The sequence below is a fragment of the Mustela erminea genome, chromosome 5 (genome assembly GCF_009829155.1).
Source record: "Mustela erminea isolate mMusErm1 chromosome 5, mMusErm1.Pri, whole genome shotgun sequence".
Lineage (NCBI taxonomy): Eukaryota > Metazoa > Chordata > Mammalia > Carnivora > Mustelidae > Mustela > Mustela erminea.
Window position 1 is genome coordinate 102,433,490 of NC_045618.1, and position 20,414 is coordinate 102,453,903.

The 20,414-nt window shown below is 47.5% G+C and overlaps 1 protein-coding gene across 4 annotated transcripts; it reads right to left on the minus strand.

The window, feature by feature from the left end:
• Positions 1-12,903: 12,903 nt before the first annotated feature.
• BMP4 (bone morphogenetic protein 4) lies at positions 12,904-20,006 on the minus strand. Of its 4 annotated transcripts, none has more exons than XM_032344261.1 (4): positions 19,911-20,006; positions 16,472-16,596; positions 15,005-15,331; positions 12,904-14,023 (listed from the first exon to the last, which is right to left on the minus strand). In XM_032344261.1, the coding sequence occupies exons 1-4, from the start codon at positions 19,970-19,972 to the stop codon at positions 13,167-13,169; spliced, it is 1,371 nt and encodes a 456-aa protein (XP_032200152.1). In that variant the 5' UTR covers positions 19,973-20,006; the 3' UTR covers positions 12,904-13,166. The 4 variants fall into 4 exon arrangements, with proteins under 4 accessions (XP_032200152.1, XP_032200155.1, XP_032200154.1 ...); XM_032344264.1 differs by lacking the exon at positions 19,911-20,006 and adding an exon at positions 19,707-19,833 and having other exon boundaries at positions 12,912-14,023; XM_032344263.1 differs by lacking the exon at positions 19,911-20,006 and adding an exon at positions 17,263-17,392 and having other exon boundaries at positions 12,912-14,023.
• Positions 20,007-20,414: the final 408 nt, after the last annotated feature.

A 20,414-nucleotide genomic window follows, 5' to 3' on the forward strand; every position in this document is an offset into this window, starting at 1 on the left:
CCTGTCTTCATAGGCTCCCTTGATAACCTGGCCTCTCATTTTGAGGCATTCCAGTCTTCGTACTCAAAATTATCCTTTCATTTTGAAAAGCATAAACATTATAGATTAAAGTGCAACAAAATGGGTTTCTCGATTCATAACTTTATAAATGGATGACCAAAAATTCTCTGTAACATCCTCGTATTTCCCTGGGCAAACGGACCAGGCACAGTTTTCTATTGAAAAATGCAATTTAAAGAAAAGAATAATTTGCACACGTGAGACAAGGATAAAGAACGATCAAATCATTCAAACCAAACGCAAGCAGCACGAAATCTCTAATATCTGTGGTCTCCAGCACCTGAGCAACTTTCCTTATTTTGTAGCTTGCAGCTCTGCTACTAAGTGCCCTTAGCCTAATGAAACACTTAGGAACGAATGAACTGGAGCTGCTGAGTTCAGCATCTGTTACAGGAAAATTACAGTGTAATAGTAAGTATATTCCAGACATCCCCTCAAATAATAATAAAAAAGGATCATTCTCAAGTATTAAAAAAGCAATTATTCTAAATTAAATAGGATGATGGCACCTTATCTGTGGAATCATTTTTGCTAGAACATCAGTCATACTGCTCTGTAGCTGAGAACTGCTAACCTTAGGTCCCATACACACCCATACACAGGTTCATAAGCCACAGAAGTACATCAATTAGTAATTTATTCTCATGTTACTTTGTGTTTTTTAAATTTTTATTTATTTATTTATTTATTTATTTATTTGACACAGAGAGAGACCAAGGGAGCACAAGGAGGAGGAGCAGCAGAAAGAAGGAGAGGGAGAAGCAGGCTCCCCGCTGAGTAGGGAGCCCTGATGTGGGGCTGGATTCCAGGACCCTGAGATCATGACCTGAGCCAAAGGTAGATGCTTAACTGACTGAGCCACCAGGCACCCTATATTCTCATGCTATGTTGTCTTCAAAATTACAGGTCATCTGGGGCACCTGGATGGCTCAGTGGGTTAAGCCACTGCCTTCAGCCCAGTTCATGATCTCAGGGTCCTGGGATCGAGCCCCGCATCGGGCTCTCTTCTCAGCAGGGAGCCCACTTCCCTTTCTCTCTCTCTGCCTGCCTCTCTGCCTACTTGTGATCTCGGTCTGTCAAATAAAGAAATAAAATCTTTAAAAAATAATAATAAAATAATAAAATAAAATAAAATTACAGGTAATCTGTTAAGTAAAAATTGTTTCTTTTGCAGGAAGGGAGGGGGGTGAGAGGGATGAGGATGCCTGGGTGACGGACATTGGGGAGGGTATGTGCTATGGAGAGTGCTGTGAAGTGTGTAAGCCTGATGAATCACAGACCTGTACCCCTGAAGCAAATAACACATTATATGTTAGTCAAAGAAAATTAAAAAAAAAAAAAAATAGGAAATATTAGTAAAAATTGTTTCCAAATCTCATGTCATGTAGGTGAGCTAATGACATCAAATATTTGTGCAATTTGTCTCCACTCTGCAACTTTACGTTAAACCTACTTATTTTCTGTCCCCAGTGTTTAAATATTCTTTTTAAAAGGAAGCACATGAACAAGTATTTAGGCAAAGATCTGATTTCTCAGCTGAAATGATAATTTAACCAGCTTTAAGATTTATCACCTGAAATAATAAATTTCTATTGATAGCACTTCAAACATATTTTTTTATATCATGCTTTCATTTTTTTAAAAGCCAAGATGAAAATTATATGTGAATATACATGGCTATCTACTCTGTTTCTTTAGACTTCGGTAATAATTATTCCTGGATTATAAAGTATGGTATTTGGCAGAGGCTATATTTGCTTACTCTGCACACAATAAAGAAGTAGCATAATGACATATATGAACAGAACAATTGATTCTATTTATTCATTGACGAGAATGATGATATTATATGTATATGAAGCCAGGTCCTATCTCAATTCTTCAAGTTCGTATCCTGTCAAGATATTCACTATAGGGCGCCTGGGTAGCTCAGTGGGTTAAGCCTCTGCCTTCGGCTCAGGTCATGATCCCAGGGTCCTGGGATTGAACCCTGCATTGGGCTCTCTGCTCAGCAGGGAGCCTGCTTCCTCCCTCTCTCTCTGCCTGCCTCTCTGCCTACTTGTGATCTCTGTCTGTCAAATAAATAAATAAAATCTTAAAAAAAAAAAAAGATATTCACTATATTCCAAATTAAGCCTGACCTGTATGATGAGAAAAGAATTTGCCCAAAACTTTCAAATGAATTAAAATAAATCCTTAGAATGATATTTCTAGCAAGTCAACTCTTTAAAAAAAAAAAAAAAAAAAAAAAAAAAAGCGTCATTTTCCTAAACACTTTAACACTCTGCTTTTTACACAGGTTTTTCTCCCAGGAATCTGGACAAGTCATCGTAAGCATTAGTTAATCCTCACCATCCTTAAGATGTCCACTCCCAGAGCACACTCTGAGGCTCAGCTGGCCGCGGGGGACACTGTGCATGCTATAACTAGGTAACAGTTCTCTCGGCCCAGTGCTCATCCCCTGAGCTCATGTATATACCAGGGGATCTTCGTATCTCAGATCAAACTGAGTTGCAAAGCGCTCAGGCAGGCACTTCGGCCTTCACTCCTTACGAGACTGGGATTCCCAGAGCACCCTGTAAATATGAGGCCTAATCTTTGCATGGGAAAGGTTTTGCTCTTGAAAGTTTTAAACGGCATATGTTTCTTAACTATTGAAACCAACAGGACACAACTAATAAATTCAAGGTGTAGGAGCTAGTGTCTTCTATGAAATTTATGCCAATGTACCCTATTTAATGCAAATACCTCGTAGTGCATGGTAACCTTCTGCTTCTTAAAGGACCCAGAGCACTGCTATGTAAGATAACTGAGAAAAGCCTTTGGGAACACAGGCTCAGGCCTACCTTGCAAGGACAAAAAGGATAAGTTTGCTGCTCTTACTTCAGGATATTTAAGTCTTCTCTCTTTGACCTCAGACAAATGAAGCATGTGCATGCAGAACTGGTTTTCTCTCCTCAGTGCAGACAAGCTCCAATCTCTTTCTCTCTCTCAGTCAACTTTTTAACTTTACAGAGAACAGACGGCAGCAAACATGAAATTTAATATGCTTTATTGCAGTTTCTTGTCTGGCGATGTTTAGTGGGTGGGTGCCCATTTTACATCAGTGTAATCAGAGGGCATACATGTTCTGTTCTGCTCCTCTCATTTACTGTTGCTTAATAAGCAAGTCCAAGTATTGATGTCATTTACACTATTGTCATTTTTAGCAATCATAGAAAGATTGTTTCCAATCTTTGCAGTGTTGGTATCAACCTGCTGAAAACAATACTGTTTTCTTCTACAGTTTTATTTACATGAAGCGTGTCCCCCAAAGTGTCAAAGAGTATAAACAATTTTATACTTCTGATTTCTGTTTCCTTGGATGTCCAGGGGGAAAAAAAAAAAAAAAAGGATCCATTTAGAGAATCATCAGCAATTGATGAGTGTGATTACATGAACTGTTTAGAGTAATTGGAGTTGGAATGTAAACTTTATGTGGTATTAATTTGCATTGTAACTACTAGTGACACAGCCCATTTTTTCTTGGTGATAATTTAGCATTTGTATTTTCTCTTGCACACAATAGTATTTCCAAAAATGTGGAATCTGATCTGTGAAATACTTTCTCTCACCCTCTTTCCCCTCCCCTGTCTCTATTTCTATTACTTTATCTCTCTCTGTTTTCAGATAAAACTATATAGCAAGTATTTTAGGTGGCAGATGCTTCATTTAGGGACAGGATGATCGAAGGAAGACAAGAGAGGCAAGGTTCTCACACTGATGGAGCTTTCTTTGCAGTGAGAAGATAATACATACACATACACACACGGAGAGAAAATTTCTTAAAACTTTCAATGAGGAGCCCAGTCTGAATCCTGTGCCCGAGCAGGCTGGATGGAGTGAGCTGTTCTAGAATAGCACGTCAGAGACACCCCACTGAGAGTGAGACACTGGAGTCAGGAATTGAACAAGAAAGCCAGCCTTGTGAAGATCGTGAGGCAGAAACTCTTAGACAGAGTGAACAGCAGACAGAAGAACATTCAAGGCAGAAACGAATATATTTGGTCGTTAAACAACCTAAGGAAGACTTGGGTGACTGGCATCTGGTTAAGAGGAAGAAAAGAGGCCAGAAGTGCCCTCAGAGAGATGGGAAAAGGCCTAGTCAGGCCAAAGCCATATAGGGCTGAAGATATGTGGGACAAAGTGGGGTACTATGGTTAAATAAGTTGATGTTTGACCTAAGTGAAGCAGGTTTCTCCCTGTGAGATTTTCAAGGGTTTTACAATGTGAACACTCATTGTAAATTTCCAAAAGGGTAACATAGTTCACAGGGTTTCCCAAGTATATTTGGTCAGGACATTCTTTTTTCATAAAAAAGCTCTTGAGACTATTTTTTCAAGGAAAAGTTTTCAGGGAACTCCGGCAAAAAGCAGGAGTTGACAGTCTGCTGCTTTCAGGCCAAATCCAGCCTGGGACCTATTGCTGTATAAGCCCATGAACTAAGAATAGTTTTTCTATTTTTAGTTTTTTTTTTTTAATTTAAATTCAATTGGCCAACATATAGTATATCATTAGTTTTCTATATAGAGTTCAGAATTTATTTTCAGTCTTTAAAAATCAAAAGAAGAACATTTTATAACATGTGAATATTATATGAAATTCAAATTTCTGTGTTCATAAATAAAGCTTTATTGGGACACGGTCTTGTGCAGTTGTTTACTATTCTCTGTGGCTGCTTTTGTACAACAAGAGTAGAGACCTATGGTCCACAAAGCCTGAAACACTTACTATCCAGCCCCTTGCAGAGAAAGCTTGCTAAGCTCTGGTCTAAAGTGTCTGTGCAGGTACAATTACTCTATTATAAATCTTCATATGAACTTTGGATTATAGCCACAATTTTTATATTTTATAGTAAATATTCATCAAGTACTTGTCCTAGTCATACTGGATTGTTTTGCCTTTTATATGTACATTTGGCTGTAAACTTTTTAAAAACCTTTGTATATCAAACCTAGTTTCTTTACCTTTAATGATACCCTTAATTTCTTAAATAGTGTGAGTGTGTGCTTCTTTAATAGGTTGGATAATAGGCAATTCAATTTTCCTATACTTAAAAACATGATTAACTCTTTAATATGTTTAGACATATGTTTAATATGTTTGGAAAAATTAGTGTGATTTACACAACTCTATTAAATCATTTTTGCATGATATGCATTTAACGAAGTGGTACTTCTCAGTAATTCCTGTACCTACAACTATGTTGCTTCTAATTTGTCAGGTGTCAAGTTCTAACACTATCTTAAATCTATTTCCGAGGTAACAGATCTCGGAAACTGATCCCTTTTTCTGTTGATGACCTAATAACGAGAGCTTCTTGTAATGGTCATTTTATAACATTTTTATATCTGCTAAGGCCAGTCTACTATTATTACCCTAAAACTAGAGGGAATATTCTTCCCCGTTCATTGACCCTTCCGAATATCTTTCAAGTGCTATAAAATATGTTCAAGGCGATTTTAGTATTACATTAAGTTAACCTAGGGGGCATTTTCATGTTCATCATGACATAATTTTCCCACCAATACCAGACTTCTGCCTATTCACATATCTATGACTTTTAAGAAATAAATAAAAACAATAGTGTTGAACATTACAACACAGGGATGCAATCAATTCTATTTAAATTCATATTTTTTTTAGGAGACAAGTACCTTTCTGTTTAAAATTCTGGGTATTTGTATTTAATTATGTGTGCACAACCTGAGTACATTTTCACATTCCATATTCTAGGGAAAATAGAAGCTCCTTCCTGACTCCTCGCCTGGTTATACTCCCCTCCCCATAGCCATGCTGCTCTTAGAGAAGCCTATAAACTCTGTCAATGGGTAGAACCCTGCAGAAAAGACCACAGATTATTTTGTCCTGTTTGTCATTATCTTCCTCCAATATTTCTCTAAATTTACTGTTCTTAAAGTCACCGTGACTTGTCATACAACATGATTGATCATAGGGAGATACGGCAAGATTTAGATTCTCCCATAAATGCTCAAAATGTAATAATTTCAACTCAAAATCACCATTTGGCTTCTAGCAGCAAATCTTTTCATATTTTTGTAACTGCCCCTTCTTATTGATAGAAACTATTAAAAGCTTAGTTTCTTCCCTCAGATCCCTGTGACTGATCTCCCAAGTTGGAAATACTAGACACATTAAAAGTAGCCCCAACGGATCTCATGTGCATTCGAACCTCACAGAGTTCAATCTTCTAAAATGCTAAAAAAAAAAAAAAAAGTCCCCTGTAGTTTCAGTGGTAGGTCTCTAAGGTAGAGCGTATTTGGTTAAAACAAACCATGAGCTCCTTCTGGAGAACCATTAAGGTAGAAACAAATAAACAATCACATATACTAGTGTAGGCTCTCAGGGACTGTGATTTAACTGCCTATATGACTCGAGTAGAATGAGCAGGATAACCAAGTGACAAACATAATCTCAAGATAAATTTGTCTAATTCCCAAGCAGAGCGTCATCAATATATGAAAAACCTCCTCCTTGATTTATCGGGGTTTTTATTAAAAATAAAATGTTATATCTGTAAAGAAGAGGAGAAGGGATGTGAGTAGGGTCTGTTTGTCTTCCTGAAGTTTCACCTGTAAGTCTACACTGAGTGGCCACACCAAACAACGAGGCTTAGCAGACCTGTCTTCTCAACAACTATACGTTAAATCCTACAACTCTTCCATCCGGAAAAACTGCTCAATCTCAAGATAGATAATGAACAAAAGAGTCTGAGCTTTTGGAGTTTAGGGGAGGAGAAAGGTTGATCAAGCCCACTTAGCACACTCCTGAGATGTGAAAGACTATGGGAAAAGCGACTTTCCTTGTTAACGGTCCCCACCCCCTCCTTTCCAACGAAATGGAATGCTTTGCTATGCAAATTATGAGTCTGATCTCAGAGGAAGTGAAGGACTCAAGGTAGTAAAGGAACTCACCTTTTGGAGATAAATTAACTCTTTTAAGGTCCCATTGAACAAATTACTTCTCCATGCTCTAAAAGTTCTCTTAGTGCCCTAAAACCTCAAAATCACCTGAGATTAGTTTGCTCCTTCAAGGGTCAGGCCTCCTAAAGAATGAGTCCCATTGGAAAAACATCTTTTGTCTGCCCTGGCTAAGGTACACAAAAGAAGCATGTGGAAATCACTCAGCAACTCGACATTTGTGTTTGACCCCAGCCAACTGGAATCTGAAGGTTGCAAGTGTCAAGGTCGGTTCTAGCAACCTAACTGAATAGGTTTCAATTTGGTAATTACTGTATTTAGATAATTCTGCCTCCCCGTCCCATGGTTCTCAGTTCCCAAGAAAACCCGTGCAGTCAGTCAGGGCAAGCAAATGAAGGGCATCCACTGAGTCCAGCAGCAAATTGCTCAACCAGTGCTTTCTGAGTGTATGAGACAGCTCTTTAGCATGTCTTTGCTTCTCTGGGTCACAGCTGACTTTCTCCAGAAAAGGCACATACTCCACAAATGACCAAATCAGGCAGGTACAAGTCCTCCAGTATAAAATTGTCTTGAGTCCTAGATGGTCAGGTAACCCAAGGAGCATTCTCTTTAGTAAGGGGACCACAACATTTGAGACTTAATGAAATCAGTAAGAATCTTAATGAAATTTGGAAGTTACAGCCAGGCTTCTTAAAATTACCTGAGAATAACTATGTCAGTTTTATACTCAGCCTACTTTCGCAAAGGAGGGAAGGCGCTCCACATTATCATGCATATAAACTGTACATTAGAGATCTTGAATATGTTATGATTATTACATTTTCTGAAATTAAGAAAAACAGAAGGAAAAATAAAAGTATGAAGATATGCAAATACACCAACAGAAGCTGAACAATAACAACACAGAAAAACATAAACAGTTGTTTTTGGATGATGAGGCTCCAAGCAAATTTGCTTTCTTATAAATTTCTTTAAAATATTTAAAAACAGACTAGACACAATAGAAACAATAGAAGGAGAAAGACATGGTTGCATTTAAGCAACTAGAATGAGATCTTACAATGCACATTGAATCCTGAGTCTGAAATTTCTGGAGGTGAAGTTAATGCTTTGGGTTATATAGCTCTCGTCAGTTCTTGAAATATACACCTTTTCCACTTTGGAATCCTAGGCCAATTCAAGGGATATTGGGTGTATCCTTAACCATCCTGTTGTTATCCTTGAAAAACAGCTCTACACTATTTTTTAAAATAATCAACATAAGTTTAAGTCAAATTGAATTGTTAGAAATTTTCTCTCCCTCTCCTTCCTCCCCTACCCCCAATAAAGTACATATCTCTGGGTTCAGTTAATAAAACTGAAAAAACGTATTGCTGAGGGACTGACAATGAAACTATGCAAAACCAGAATCTAATTGCACCCTGACCAAAGGGGATTCAAGAACTTATGATTGGGGATGGGGTGGGAGCTAGTCATTTTAAGAATATTTCTGTTAGAAACCAAGTCATAAAAGGCGGTCGAAGAGGACGACCTTCCCCGATAGAGGAGAGGACCGTTCTTCGGTCAAGGGTATACGAGTAGCTGCGCTCCCCTGCTAGAACCTCCAAACAAGCTCTCAAGGTCAAGAGAGATCAATGAGATCTTTTCTTCAGAAACTTTGGCGAAACCCACTGAAACCAGGCTTAAGAAATCTCATCAGTAACAAAACTCAGCAAATTGTTGTTCTGTCGTGTCTTCTTTTCTTCAAATTTCACATTTTTGAAATAAACATTTCTATAGTAATGAATCCTATAGTATTATATTTTCTGAATAGTTCTGAACCACAGAACAGCATTTATATTTTCATTCAGGGCTCTTAGAGACTACTTTGAAGAGAGAGAGAGAAAGCAGAGACAATTGGAACTTGGTTTAGTTGATACCTTAGGTAAAGTGATTCATGAATTCTAATTTCAAATGGCTTCCTCGGTGACCAAATACTCTGATTTCTTTTTTCCAGGCTTTTTCAAACTTTCCAGTTTTTCAAGAATATTAGAGCAATTGACAATTTTTTTTCCTAAAACCAGCCACTTTGCTTCATGGGCGACCACTGCAGTTTTGAATCGTGTATTTATTCTGCTGCTAAGTGTTGAAAACATGGGGAAATGGGGCCACGGGGGCTACATTTGTAACCACTCAATGTATTTCTAGTTTTTAGAATGATGATAGTTTATCTCAAATAATATGCCAGAATAATTCTGCATCAATTCTACCTCCGCAGTCCCCCAGTTACCCGAAATTCCTCTAGGGTGTACTAATAACTTTCTGATTTCTCATGTAATGTAGGGTCACCAATGTTACTTTTGTATTATTCTTTTCAACTAAAAAAGAGAACGTGTGTACATTTTATACGATTTGCTGTGTCTTGAAGCAAAAGTATCACAGAGCACAAAGAGTTTGGAGACTTGGGTCTCAAGCTTTATTTCCCTTGATTCATCTTTGGGCGGCGGCGGGGTGGGGGGCGGTCACCATTTTGAGTTCTGGCCTTTGGATGAGGGTAGGGACACTGGGCGTCCCTGGGAGGCCCAGAGTTCAGCCTTGGTGCTGTCAAGAATTATGGGCTCGGCACCTCATTTCTGAAAGAAATCTGTCAACCCATTCTTGCACACCCTCAGCCTCTTCTGTTCTCCTTCCTTGCAATGGGGAATCGTGGAGGCAATTCAGCGGGACCCCAGGGCTCTGTGCATCCCGAGGAGGCTGAGAGGGCAGCCAGCGCGACCAGTCTGATGTCCGACCCTCTGTCAGGTGGTCTGTTCTCCCATGCTCCCAGTTTTATGCGGACCCACTGGGGGCGTTGTGCAAGCTCAGCCTTGGTCGCTCATTTTGCTTTCCGCCTGCCGCCGCGGAAAAGCCTGAAGATCTCGACCCTCCTTACGCCTCTCCACCCGGGTGAGATTTTTCCCCAGACTCCACCGCTCGGCACGGCCGCTTGACCCCATTTCACGTTAAATGTGCTGAGCACCCGCCCTTAGGACCCGCGAGCACTAATCAGATCCATCTGTCGTTGCAGAACTTCACCTGAGCCCCGGGGCCCAGACCGAGGACGAGCTGGACGGGCGGCCAGCTCCGGGGGTAGGGAGTGGGGCCGGGGCTGGGGGGCGGGGGGAGGGCTGAAATCTGCAGTCTGGCTTGGAGCGGGCTGCGAGGAGGGAGCCCGCGGTGCATCTGCCGTCCCCGCCGCCCAGTGCCCCGTCTAGTCCCCGGCGGGTAGGACGCCCCCTGGCGCCCCCGCCGCCGCAGCTGCCGCCGACCGGGGGAGCTCCCGGAGCAGGCGCGGGGCGGAGCCTGTGGGGCCGGATCTTGACGTCGGTCCAAGGCCGGTGATTCTTGGGGTCCGCCAGCGCCGCGGCTGCCCAGAGCCCTCTCAGTGTGGTGCTGACCGGCGGAAAGGGGCTGGTGGAATGAAGCACGGTCAAGACAGAAAACAAAGTCAGCAGGTCACCTGGCAGGTTCTGAGCGCATTATGCAACGAAAGCCGGGGAATGTGTGATGCGTTCCGGGCCCCGACTCTCTTCCCCTCTTCCCCTCTTTTTCCTTAAGCTCCTAGGAAGCCGGTTCCAGTTTAAAGGTTGGGCTGGGATCGACCGAGCAGCTCTTCTGATGTGCTTACGACTTTGCTGAACTCCTCAAGAGCGATTCTCCCTCCCCATCTTTCTTTAAGTAAAGGGAACATTTCTCTGGGGAAGAGACATGGGGTCGAGGGTCGGGGGACGGGCGGCGGCAGGCTGGATCCAAAAAACGATGCCGAGTACCAGTCTACAGCCTCCATAAAGTACTCGGTCGAGCGTTAGTCCAAAATAGAACGCTGAAACCTAAATTAAACCATCTCCACACACGTTCAACCCCTTATCTCCCCGGACCTCAGGACTATGACCTCAAACAGAATTTAAAGAGTTAAAGCTGGCCGTAGCTCGTTGTTTTTCATGCTAGCATTTGTGGCATTAGGACTATTTTGTTAACTAGGTATATGCAATTCACAGAATTTCACGGTAAATTCCCCAGACCAAATATTTGGCTGAACAAATAAACAACATTATCCATTCCTGAAAATAAGCCAGTAGAAGGAGGGGGAAGGTTGTGGGGGGCAGGGTGGTTGCTAGAAAGTGACCTGAGCCCGGCAGCCACCAGGCTCGGGATTCGCCCTCTGAGAATCTGTCCAAGCGCTAGCGATCTGCGGGTTCCGTTCCAATAACACGGACATTTCAGAAAGTTGCTGGAAATCGGGCAAAACAAATCGAGCCCGCCTGAGGGGAACCCATAATGGGCTTCCCTTAAATGATTTATTCGACCTCCATACCATTAATCAAAGGGGCAGCGACCTGGGGGGCTTGAAGAGGGGGAGAAGTATCCCTCTATGCAGGGAGTGCTGGAGGAACTGTGGAGTCTTGCTGCCTTTGCCTGGGGCTCTGATCTCCTCTCTCCACCTGCGCTCTCCGGGGAGCTGGGGCTTTGGCAACCGCTCCACTTCTATTTTTATTGGTTTCCACTAAGCTGCTCCTTTTGGAGGATTGTAGGACTTCAGTAATTAAAAACAAAAATGAGTCCTGCTTCACCTACCCCACCGCCAAGAGCATATGGAAGAGTTGTGTAAATGAACGCAGGGGGTGGGTGCACACACACACACACACACACACACCACCACCACTACCACTGGTACCTCCACCTTCATGAGGGAGAAACAGACTCCTATCAGTCCACCTCACAAAGACAGTACGAAGACACAGCTTTGGTCCCAAACCTACCCGAGACTCTGCAGGGAAAAGTACACACATAAGAAATGAACCTAAGCAGGCCAAAATGCCAAGGCTGAATTTAGTTGCTAGTGGCAAGTAAGAAAAAGCAAAGGTCTCTTCCTCTGGTCCTCTTAGCTTTTATATACAGGTCATTCTAGAGAGCCAATTCTCTGCCTTATTGGCAAGCACCTAAATGAGGGACACTCAACATACTAGCATTTTCCTTTTCAGTCCCAAATTGGACTTTTCTCCTTGAAGACACCCTGGCTCAGAAGAGCACATCCACTAGGTAACTCCCTTTTTGCCCAGCTCTAGAGGAGGGGAGAGGGCATTTGACCTGAGATTGCATAAAGGACGATGTTTTCACAGTGCCTACTTAGAAGTTTTGACCCTTCAGTTTCTGATCCCATTGTCATCCAGCCCAAACTGTTAGAATTTTGAACTCCATGAAGGCTTTCAGGTGGGGACTAGGAGACAAGGGGAAAAAGTCAAGAAGCACTGGAGAATTCTACCATGTGGAATATTAAAGTGTGGTCACCAAACTGTTCAAAGGTAAGGCACATTATTTGTTCTATTGAATAAAACCCACTTCACCACCACCCTGAAATCCTGTGTACACACACACACACACTCACGTGCAAGGTAGTACACCAGTGCCTATCATGACTGGAGACACCCTAGGGTATCATAAAAGCTGCGGTGGGAGTTATTCCCTAGGGTTGAGACTCTATCCATCACATTCAGCTGGGACACACCTCTAACAGGTGAGCAAAACCAGGAGATGTACAAGGAGCCCAAAACTGAGTCTTTAATCTGGCCTGCTCCTTTCATCCCACTGTTTCTCCAAGGCATGTGTCATCCAGATGGGAGAGGATACTGCGTCCTTGTTAACATTAAATAGAAATGGAAAACAATTCATCCTGGCAATTACCATCTCTCTACCATCAGTTTACTTCCTGTTCCTCCAACTTAACCACCTCCAGTTACCACCCTCCGACTTCCAACCTGCCTAGCCCCTCCTCAACAGGAAAAAAAAATCTCATTCAAAGGAGATGGGGCAGAAGGAAAAAGGATTAAAGAGAAAAGGAACAGGGTACCTTTAAAATAATGACTCATTTTATTTTTTCTTTTAATATGTAGTTATAAATATATTTTGTCAAAATATATGATCAATATGGTCAAAACATTTGCACGTAAAGTCATAAATAAGGTCAAGGTGAATGTTTAGGTTTTTTTTTCTTTTCTTTTTTTTTCTTTTTTTTTTTTTTAAAGATAGAAGTCCAGCTATAAGGAAGCAGTCTGTGTAGTGTGTGGGTGAGTGGACAGGAACGTGTGTGTCCCCAAGGACTGCCTGATCTCAGCGACACCCACATCCCTCTACTACCATCTCCTGATAATTTTTCAGTACCACCTTGTCATACTCATCCAGGTACAGCATGGAGATGGCGCTCAGTTCGGTGGGAACACAACAGGCTTTGGGGATACTGGAGTTGACAGAGTTGACCAGGGTCTGCACAATGGCATGGTTGGTTGAGTTGAGGTGGTCGGCCAGTGGAAAGGGGCAGTCCCCGTGGCAGTAGAAGGCCTGGTAGCCTGGTGGGGCCACAATCCAGTCGTTCCAGCCCACATCGCTGAAGTCCACATAGAGCGAGTGGCGCCGACAGTTCTTATTCTTCTTCCGGGCCCGCTGCGGATGATGCTTGGGGCTCCGCTTGGCCCTCTGGCGTCGGGTCAAGGCATGTCCACGGCCATCATGGCCAAAAGTGACCAGGAGGGGCCGGAGCTGAGCCCAATCTCCACTCCCTTGAGGTAACGATCGGCTAATCCTGACATGCTGGCCCTGGTGGGTCCGTGTCTGATGGAGGTGAGTCACCTCAATGGCCAGCCCGTAGTTCGGCTGCTTCTCCCGGGTCCAGCGAAGGACCGCAGGGCTCACATCAAAAGTTTCCCACCGTGTCACATTGTGGTGGACCAGTCTCGTGTCCAGTAGTCGTGTGATGAGGTGCCCACGCGACACTTCTGCCGGGGGCTTCATAACCTCATAAATGTTTATTCGGTGGAAGCCCTGCTCCCAATCAGGGCCCTGGTTCACCTGCTCCCGGAAGAGTCGAAGCTCTGCAGAGGAGATCACCTCATTCTCTGGGATGCTACTGAGGTTAAAGAGGAAACGAAAAGCAGAGTTTTCGCTGGTCCCTGGGATGTTCTCCAAATGTTCTAGGCACAGTCAAGGAGGAAAAAGAAAAAGGGAAAAGAAAAAAAAAATAAAAGCACATTAACTTTTTTGAGAAATCTAAAAGTCAAGAAATAGCTTCAGTCGAGAAGCTTTGGGTGATGGGTGCTGAATTCTGCTTACCTAGTGAAAGCCCATTTGGGGAAATAAGCATATCTTTTAGTCTGAAGGAACAGATAAATGGGCAGCTAGCAAACCAGCAAAACTTAGCTAGCATTCAGCAAGCACCAAAGACAGAAAGTATCTCCCAACCTCCTTTATATGTCTAATAATTTCCATGTGTCAACTCCTTACTCCACCACCATCAGACTCCCCTTTTAAAGCTCTCTTGGCTTTGTGTATACAGTTTTCTTTACAACTGGTTATAAAGAAAAAGGGGGGCCAACAGAGCAGAGGCAGGAGGAAACATGCTCACAACTACCCTCTCCCTCTTCTTCCACTTTCGAGTATGTTACTAAACATTTCCCCAGCGATCTTGGAAACACAGAGCATGCCTTGTTGATCATGTTACAGAGGGGAAAATAAATTCCAACACAGTAATGATGCTGGTGGATTAATAACTCAGATTTACTTTGGAAAAGAAACATCCGCTAGGAAACATTCAGATCGGATTACAAGGCCCCTATTGAATAAACCTGACAAACACACAGCTGTAATATTAAATTCAGTAGGTGCTTTGAAAAAAACGGGCAGAAAACCTGGCAAAAAAGGCTTTGATATAGCAAAAACACACCACAGGGGCTAGCCCACGTCTGAGTGGTGTCATTCCCCTTCCCCCGAACCCCTCCCCTCTGTCTCCAAAAAATAAATTCAGCCACAGCTCTTGGAGGTAAGCAGCTCTGTTCTCCAGCGTCCAGGATTTGGGGCTTTGATGTAACCTGAACTCTTCTCTCCCAGGGCTTCCATGGCCCCACCAACCAGCCCTATTAGCCCTCCCCCGCCAGGGACTCTCCGCACGGACTGACCTTCGTGGTGGAAGCTCCTCACGGTGTTGGCCCTACTGGCGGGGCGCTCAGGGTATTCCAGACCGATGCTGTGGATCTGCTCTTCCTCCTCCTCCTCCCCAGACTGGAGCCGGTAAAGATCCCGCATGTAATCTGGGATGACGGCGCTCTTGCTAGGCTGCGGGCGGCGGCGCAGCCCGAACATCTGCAGAAGTGTAGCCTCGAAGTCCCGCAGGAGCTCATGGCTCTGCCCTGAGCGGCGTCCTCCCGCGTGGCCCTGAATCTCGGCGACTTTTTTCTTCCCCGTCTCAGGTATCAAACTAGCATGGCTCGAGCCTCCTAGCAGGACTTGGCATAATAAAACGACCATCAGCATTCGGTTACCAGGAATCATGGTGTCTCTGGGGAGGGGGAGGAGGTGGAAGGTTAAAGAATAAATAAACACCAATAACGAGAGAGAAACAGAGATGTCTCTGCATATGCATATAAGGCTAGTGATGGAGGGTCAAGATGTAAAACAGGTCAGAAAGATCAAGTTTGTGTCTTCTCCCTCACACACCCCCACCAGCACCAGCTGCAGCCATGCACGGCCTGAAAGTAGGAATTGCCCTGTAATTACTTGGTCTAACTTGTTTACAGTCAAATAACCCCAAATCAGATAGCCTCCATCCTGTTAATCTTTTTTTGTCCCAACTGCTATCTGAGCCATGATCTCAGCTTGGTTTCTTCAAGGATAAACAGTTAACATTGAGGAGGTAAAAAAGGGTGGGGGAGGGAGAACTAAAATGCCATCGCTCTCCACTTCAGACCTTCAGCCTCTCTCCCTCTTCCTCCACCCCCCTTCTTCCTCCGCCCTCGGAGCCCAACTTCCACAACTTCCAGCTGGTTCGGAGCAAGAGGGTGGGCGAAGACTCAGGGTGGCGGGGTCCAGAGGCTGAGACCAGAACGTGGTCTGGGAGCTGACCGAGTGAGTGGCTTGACGGTTTATTTTACTGTGGCTGATGAGTTTGAAATGCCCAGCAAAAAGCATCTGATCGCGCCGCTCACTCACTCCCAGAAAAGCAGGGGGTGGGGGAGTGGGGATGGTTCCGAGAGAGACCTCTGTGAGTTTTGACAAGCAGCTGGGAACAAGCACGGGGGCGCTCCCCAGTTAAGTGTGCGTGCGTGTGTGTGTGTGTGTGTGTGTGTGTTCGCCCAGAAAGGACAACCCCGGGCTGCGGACCTTTCATCTCTTTAGCCCCCTCCTGCTCCCCTTTCTTGCAACGCACACCATCCGAGAGTGCGAGTGGGAACAAGCAGAGCTTTAAACAAAACCGGTACGCTCAGAGCCCAGCGGCTGCCTGGCCAAGAAGAAAGCGACAGCGCTGCCAGAAAGCGGAGTGTGAACTCTGGAAAAAAAAGGTCCGACGGGAGGGACCCGAGGCGAGCAGGGGTGGGGAGGGCAGAGTGAAATCCCAGGAAGGGGGGAAGGAAGAGGTGTCTACTCACTGACAGAAAACAAGGCATATAATAACAGTCCATGATTCTTGACAGCCAATCTTGAACAAACTTGCTGGAAAGGCTCAGAGGAGCTGCGGCAACGCGTTGCTCTGGATGGCACTACGGAATGGCTCCTAAAATGAATATTTGAATATAATGAGACTCTGGCGCAGACTGGCTCTGTTTTTCTTCCAGCCCCTCTCAGTCACGTGAACGCAGAGGCCCCGCCCCGCGCACGGAGGAGCCCGCCCTTCCCGCGGCGGGCGGCGAAAGGGCGCGCGCGTCCTCCTCCCGCGGCCCCGCCCCCTCCAGGAGAGGCCAACCCCCGCGCGGGCCGCGGGAGCCGCCAGCCGTCCGGGAGGAGCTCCGCGCCGCGCTCGGCGCAGCCCCCGGCCGGTCCCCGGGCGCGGTTCACGAAGGACGCGGTCCTCGCTTCTACTTGCGACGTTCGGTGCAGCGGCGCGGGCCCTCGCGCCAGCGGCCTGAAGCCGGAGGATCTGGGGCGCACGGTGGGGGCTGCGCCTCCCGCTCGATCGCGGCTCAAATGGGGCCGGGAGCGGGGGCGGCGGCGTCTCCGCAGCTCAAAGCCTCGCCAACCCAGGGGCACTTAAAAAGGAAAGCGCTGAGGGACAGACAAACGCGCGCGCGCGCTCCCCGCCACTTCCTCCCCGGGGTCTCGGCGAGGCCAAACATTGCTCCCAGCGACAGCCAGTCACGCCCTGGCGAACTCCTGCGACGGCTCGGACTAGCCGGGCTGGCGCTCGAGCTCCCAGCCGAAAGCGGCCGCCCCTGTCACGCACCGAGCCGGAGGGGGAGGTGTTAGGCGGAGATCCGTATGGGAAAGTGGGGAGGGAGCGGCCGCTCCATTGCGGAGAGAATCTCCGCACCGCGTCAGCCTCGGGGTCCACTCCGAGCAAAGCAAATCCCCAAAGAAAGCGGTCCTCGAGCCATTCTAGGCGGAGGGGCGGACTCAAAAGGAGACGTCGCCGCGGAAAGGGCGCATCACAAGTTTCGGGTCTTAATGTCGCTGAGGTTTTACAACTCCCGGCCCGGCGCAGAAAGGAAATCCATCCCACCGCGTTCCCAGGAGTCGAGAAAACCGTGAACAGCTTTCGGCCTGCGCTCGACCTCTGTGTCTGCGTCTCTCGCTCTCTTTCTCCAGATTGTCTTATTTTTGAAACCACCACTCCTCCCCACCCCGCCACTTCCTCCCCCCACCCCCTTCCTCCTTTGCACCAGCTGCAGAGTCGCAGCAAATATTTCTTCAAGAATCTTAACCAACCCACAGCTCAAGGAATTACCGGGATGTCCTGACTTTAAGGGAAGATGGTGCGTGCGGGGGTCGTTCTGCACGGGGGCCTTCACAAAAACCTGCCCCGCGCGACTCTGCCTCGGCCCCAGCCCGCCGCGGGGTCCCGAACCCCAGACTCCTGCTCCCAAGGCCACCGCACCCACCCTCCCTTCCGAGGCACTTTAAAGTTCCAGCCTCGGGTCTCTGCAGAGATCCAGCGCTCAGGTTGCCCGCCTCTCTCCCTCACAAATTTGGTTTTCTTCTTGGGGGCACGCGCGGAAAGCGTATGAGGAAGAGTAAAGAATCAAGCGCTTAGCTCTCCCTGGGCTCCCTGGGCTCCCCGGCTGCCCAGCGCCGCCCCACACCGCCGGCCGGGGAGTGGAGGCCGCGGGCGCCCCTGCGCGACCGTCGGCGCCGCGCGACAGCCGCGCCGCTGCGTGAGCCGCTCTACGGTTTTCCCGCTCCCGCGCCACCGCTGGGACCGACTGCGAAAGGGCTGGGAGAGCAAAGAGGGGTGGGTTGGTTGGTTGGTTTTCAGACGCCTGGAACCTTAGATGTGCCGGGTGGGAAGCGCTGTAGAAGTGGGAAAAGAAGACGGAGAAGAGCCAGTCCCCGCGGGGCGAAGGGCCGGTGGAAGGGGCGGGCGCTCGGGATCTCCGGACTATCCTCTGCCCCTCGGAATCTCCCCGGGCGGCGGAGGGAGCGCGCGGCTCTATAACCCGGGGGCCGAACTCCCCAGGTAGTGTTTCAATTTTGGATTTCGTAGGATTCGTCTCTAATCCCGCAATTACCCCCCTTCCCCATTTTTTCTTTGATTAAAAAAGACAAAAGCCCAAAAGGACGTCCGTCTCCAGAATTTTTTCTGGGGGAGAGAGGGTGCCAGGGACGAACTCGTGGCGTTGTCCTTTACTTCCCCGCCAGAGACTTCTCCCGACGCCGAAGTTTGCCCAGAGGTGGCCTCGGTTTACCAAATCTATGTTTTGGGGCGCGGGGCGGGGGGTGGGGGCTAACGTCTCACAAAGCTTTCAGCCCACAAACTGCGCTCCTCATAGTCCATCCACCTAAGCGGTGCGCACGAAGCGGTTGAGGCCTCCGGCCCAGCTCTGACCGGGAAGGGTCCGCAGGGACCCGGGAATTCCCGGACCTTTGACGGTTGGCTCTGGGCTGGGAGGACCAGTATAAGCCTCGGTCCGCAGGGCGTCTCGCCAGCGACTCCCTATGGGCCACGACACCGCAGGAAGACGCGTGCCCGCAGCGCCAGGCACCCCGACCATTGACCCTACAGACCCTACACCAGGAAATGATAGGAGAGAGGCCCCTTGGATGCTGCAAGTTCCTGAAAACAGCTTGTGGATAAGGCCCGTCGTGCAGCCGCAGTTCGCGTGCTCTCAGGAGCTCCCGCCGGCTGGGGACAGGGTCGGGTGACACTCCCCTCGACGCAGCCCGCGGCCCCTAGAGCGGCGCGCAGGCTCCGGAGGTAGCAGGACCGCGCTCCCGGCAGCAGAACCAAACCTGGTTAAGTGTTCTTCCTCCACCTCGAGGTCCCTCGGCCCCCTCATACTGTCGGAACTTCGGAGCTACAGTCCTTTCTGTCTCGGCCCTTCCCGTCCGGGGGTCGCGAACACCAGAGCCCCCGCGACGCGTTCCGCTCAAGACCTCGCAGTCTTTCCCAGCGACCCCCAACTAAAGGCTCCTCTTCTTCCCATCTCTTCTGCCCGGAACCTACCAAAGGTGAAAATCGCCCGGGGCCGCCGGACGGAGAAAGTGGCCTCGGTAGAGGCAGTAGCAGCTGCGGAGGTGTCCTTCAGCTCCAGCATCCCTTCCTCTAGCACCACCGTTGGGGGAAAATAGGCCACTTGAGTGGGGCCAGAGGCTGAGCACCCCCGCTGTTCCCCCCACGGATGCTCCCCGGTCCCCTCTGCCTGGCACCCCTCGCCAGGTAGCCTTGCTCACCATAGGTCCCTGCAGTAACGGGCTCGCCAGCAGCAGCTCCTGGGGACCTCTGAACGGCTGCAGTGAACCTGGGCAAGGGCCGAGGACTGGGGTGCTGCAGGCTCGAGACGGCGCGGATGGGAATCCCATCAGGGAGAGAGGCGAGATACTCAGCCCCGAGCAGCGTCTCAGGCTCCCGTCCCTCTGCTCGGATGCCACACTCACCTAGCTTCCGGGCAGGGCTCCGCTCTCCTTCCCTCCCTCCCTCCTCCTCTGCCCTCGTGCATCTTCTCCTTCCCCCCTCTTTCCCTCGCTCTTTCTTTCTTTCCTTCCTCCTCCTTGTCCCCGGCAGCCCCTCCTTTCTTCCCTCCGCCCTCGCTCGCCTCCATTCTGGGATGAGAGCCCCGCCCACATCCTCCCATCCAGCCGCCGGGCCTCGCCTCGGAGGCCCGGGTCCCGGAAGCCCGGGCTGCGCCTGAGTCTGCAGCTGCTGCCCGGGCCGGGACGACGCTGCTTCCAGCTCGGGGAAGCGGCCGGGGCTCACCTGGGGACCACGTGCAGAGGTACTAGAAAGCATGCACCGACTAGTCGCCGTACCTTCCAAAAATACCCATGGGAGTCTGGGCTTCCCCGAGTTTAGAGTAACTGCTGCCCAAACTGATGATTAAAACACTGAGTAATCACCATTTACCCCAAGTAATTAGAGATAATGAAACACCTCTAAAATCA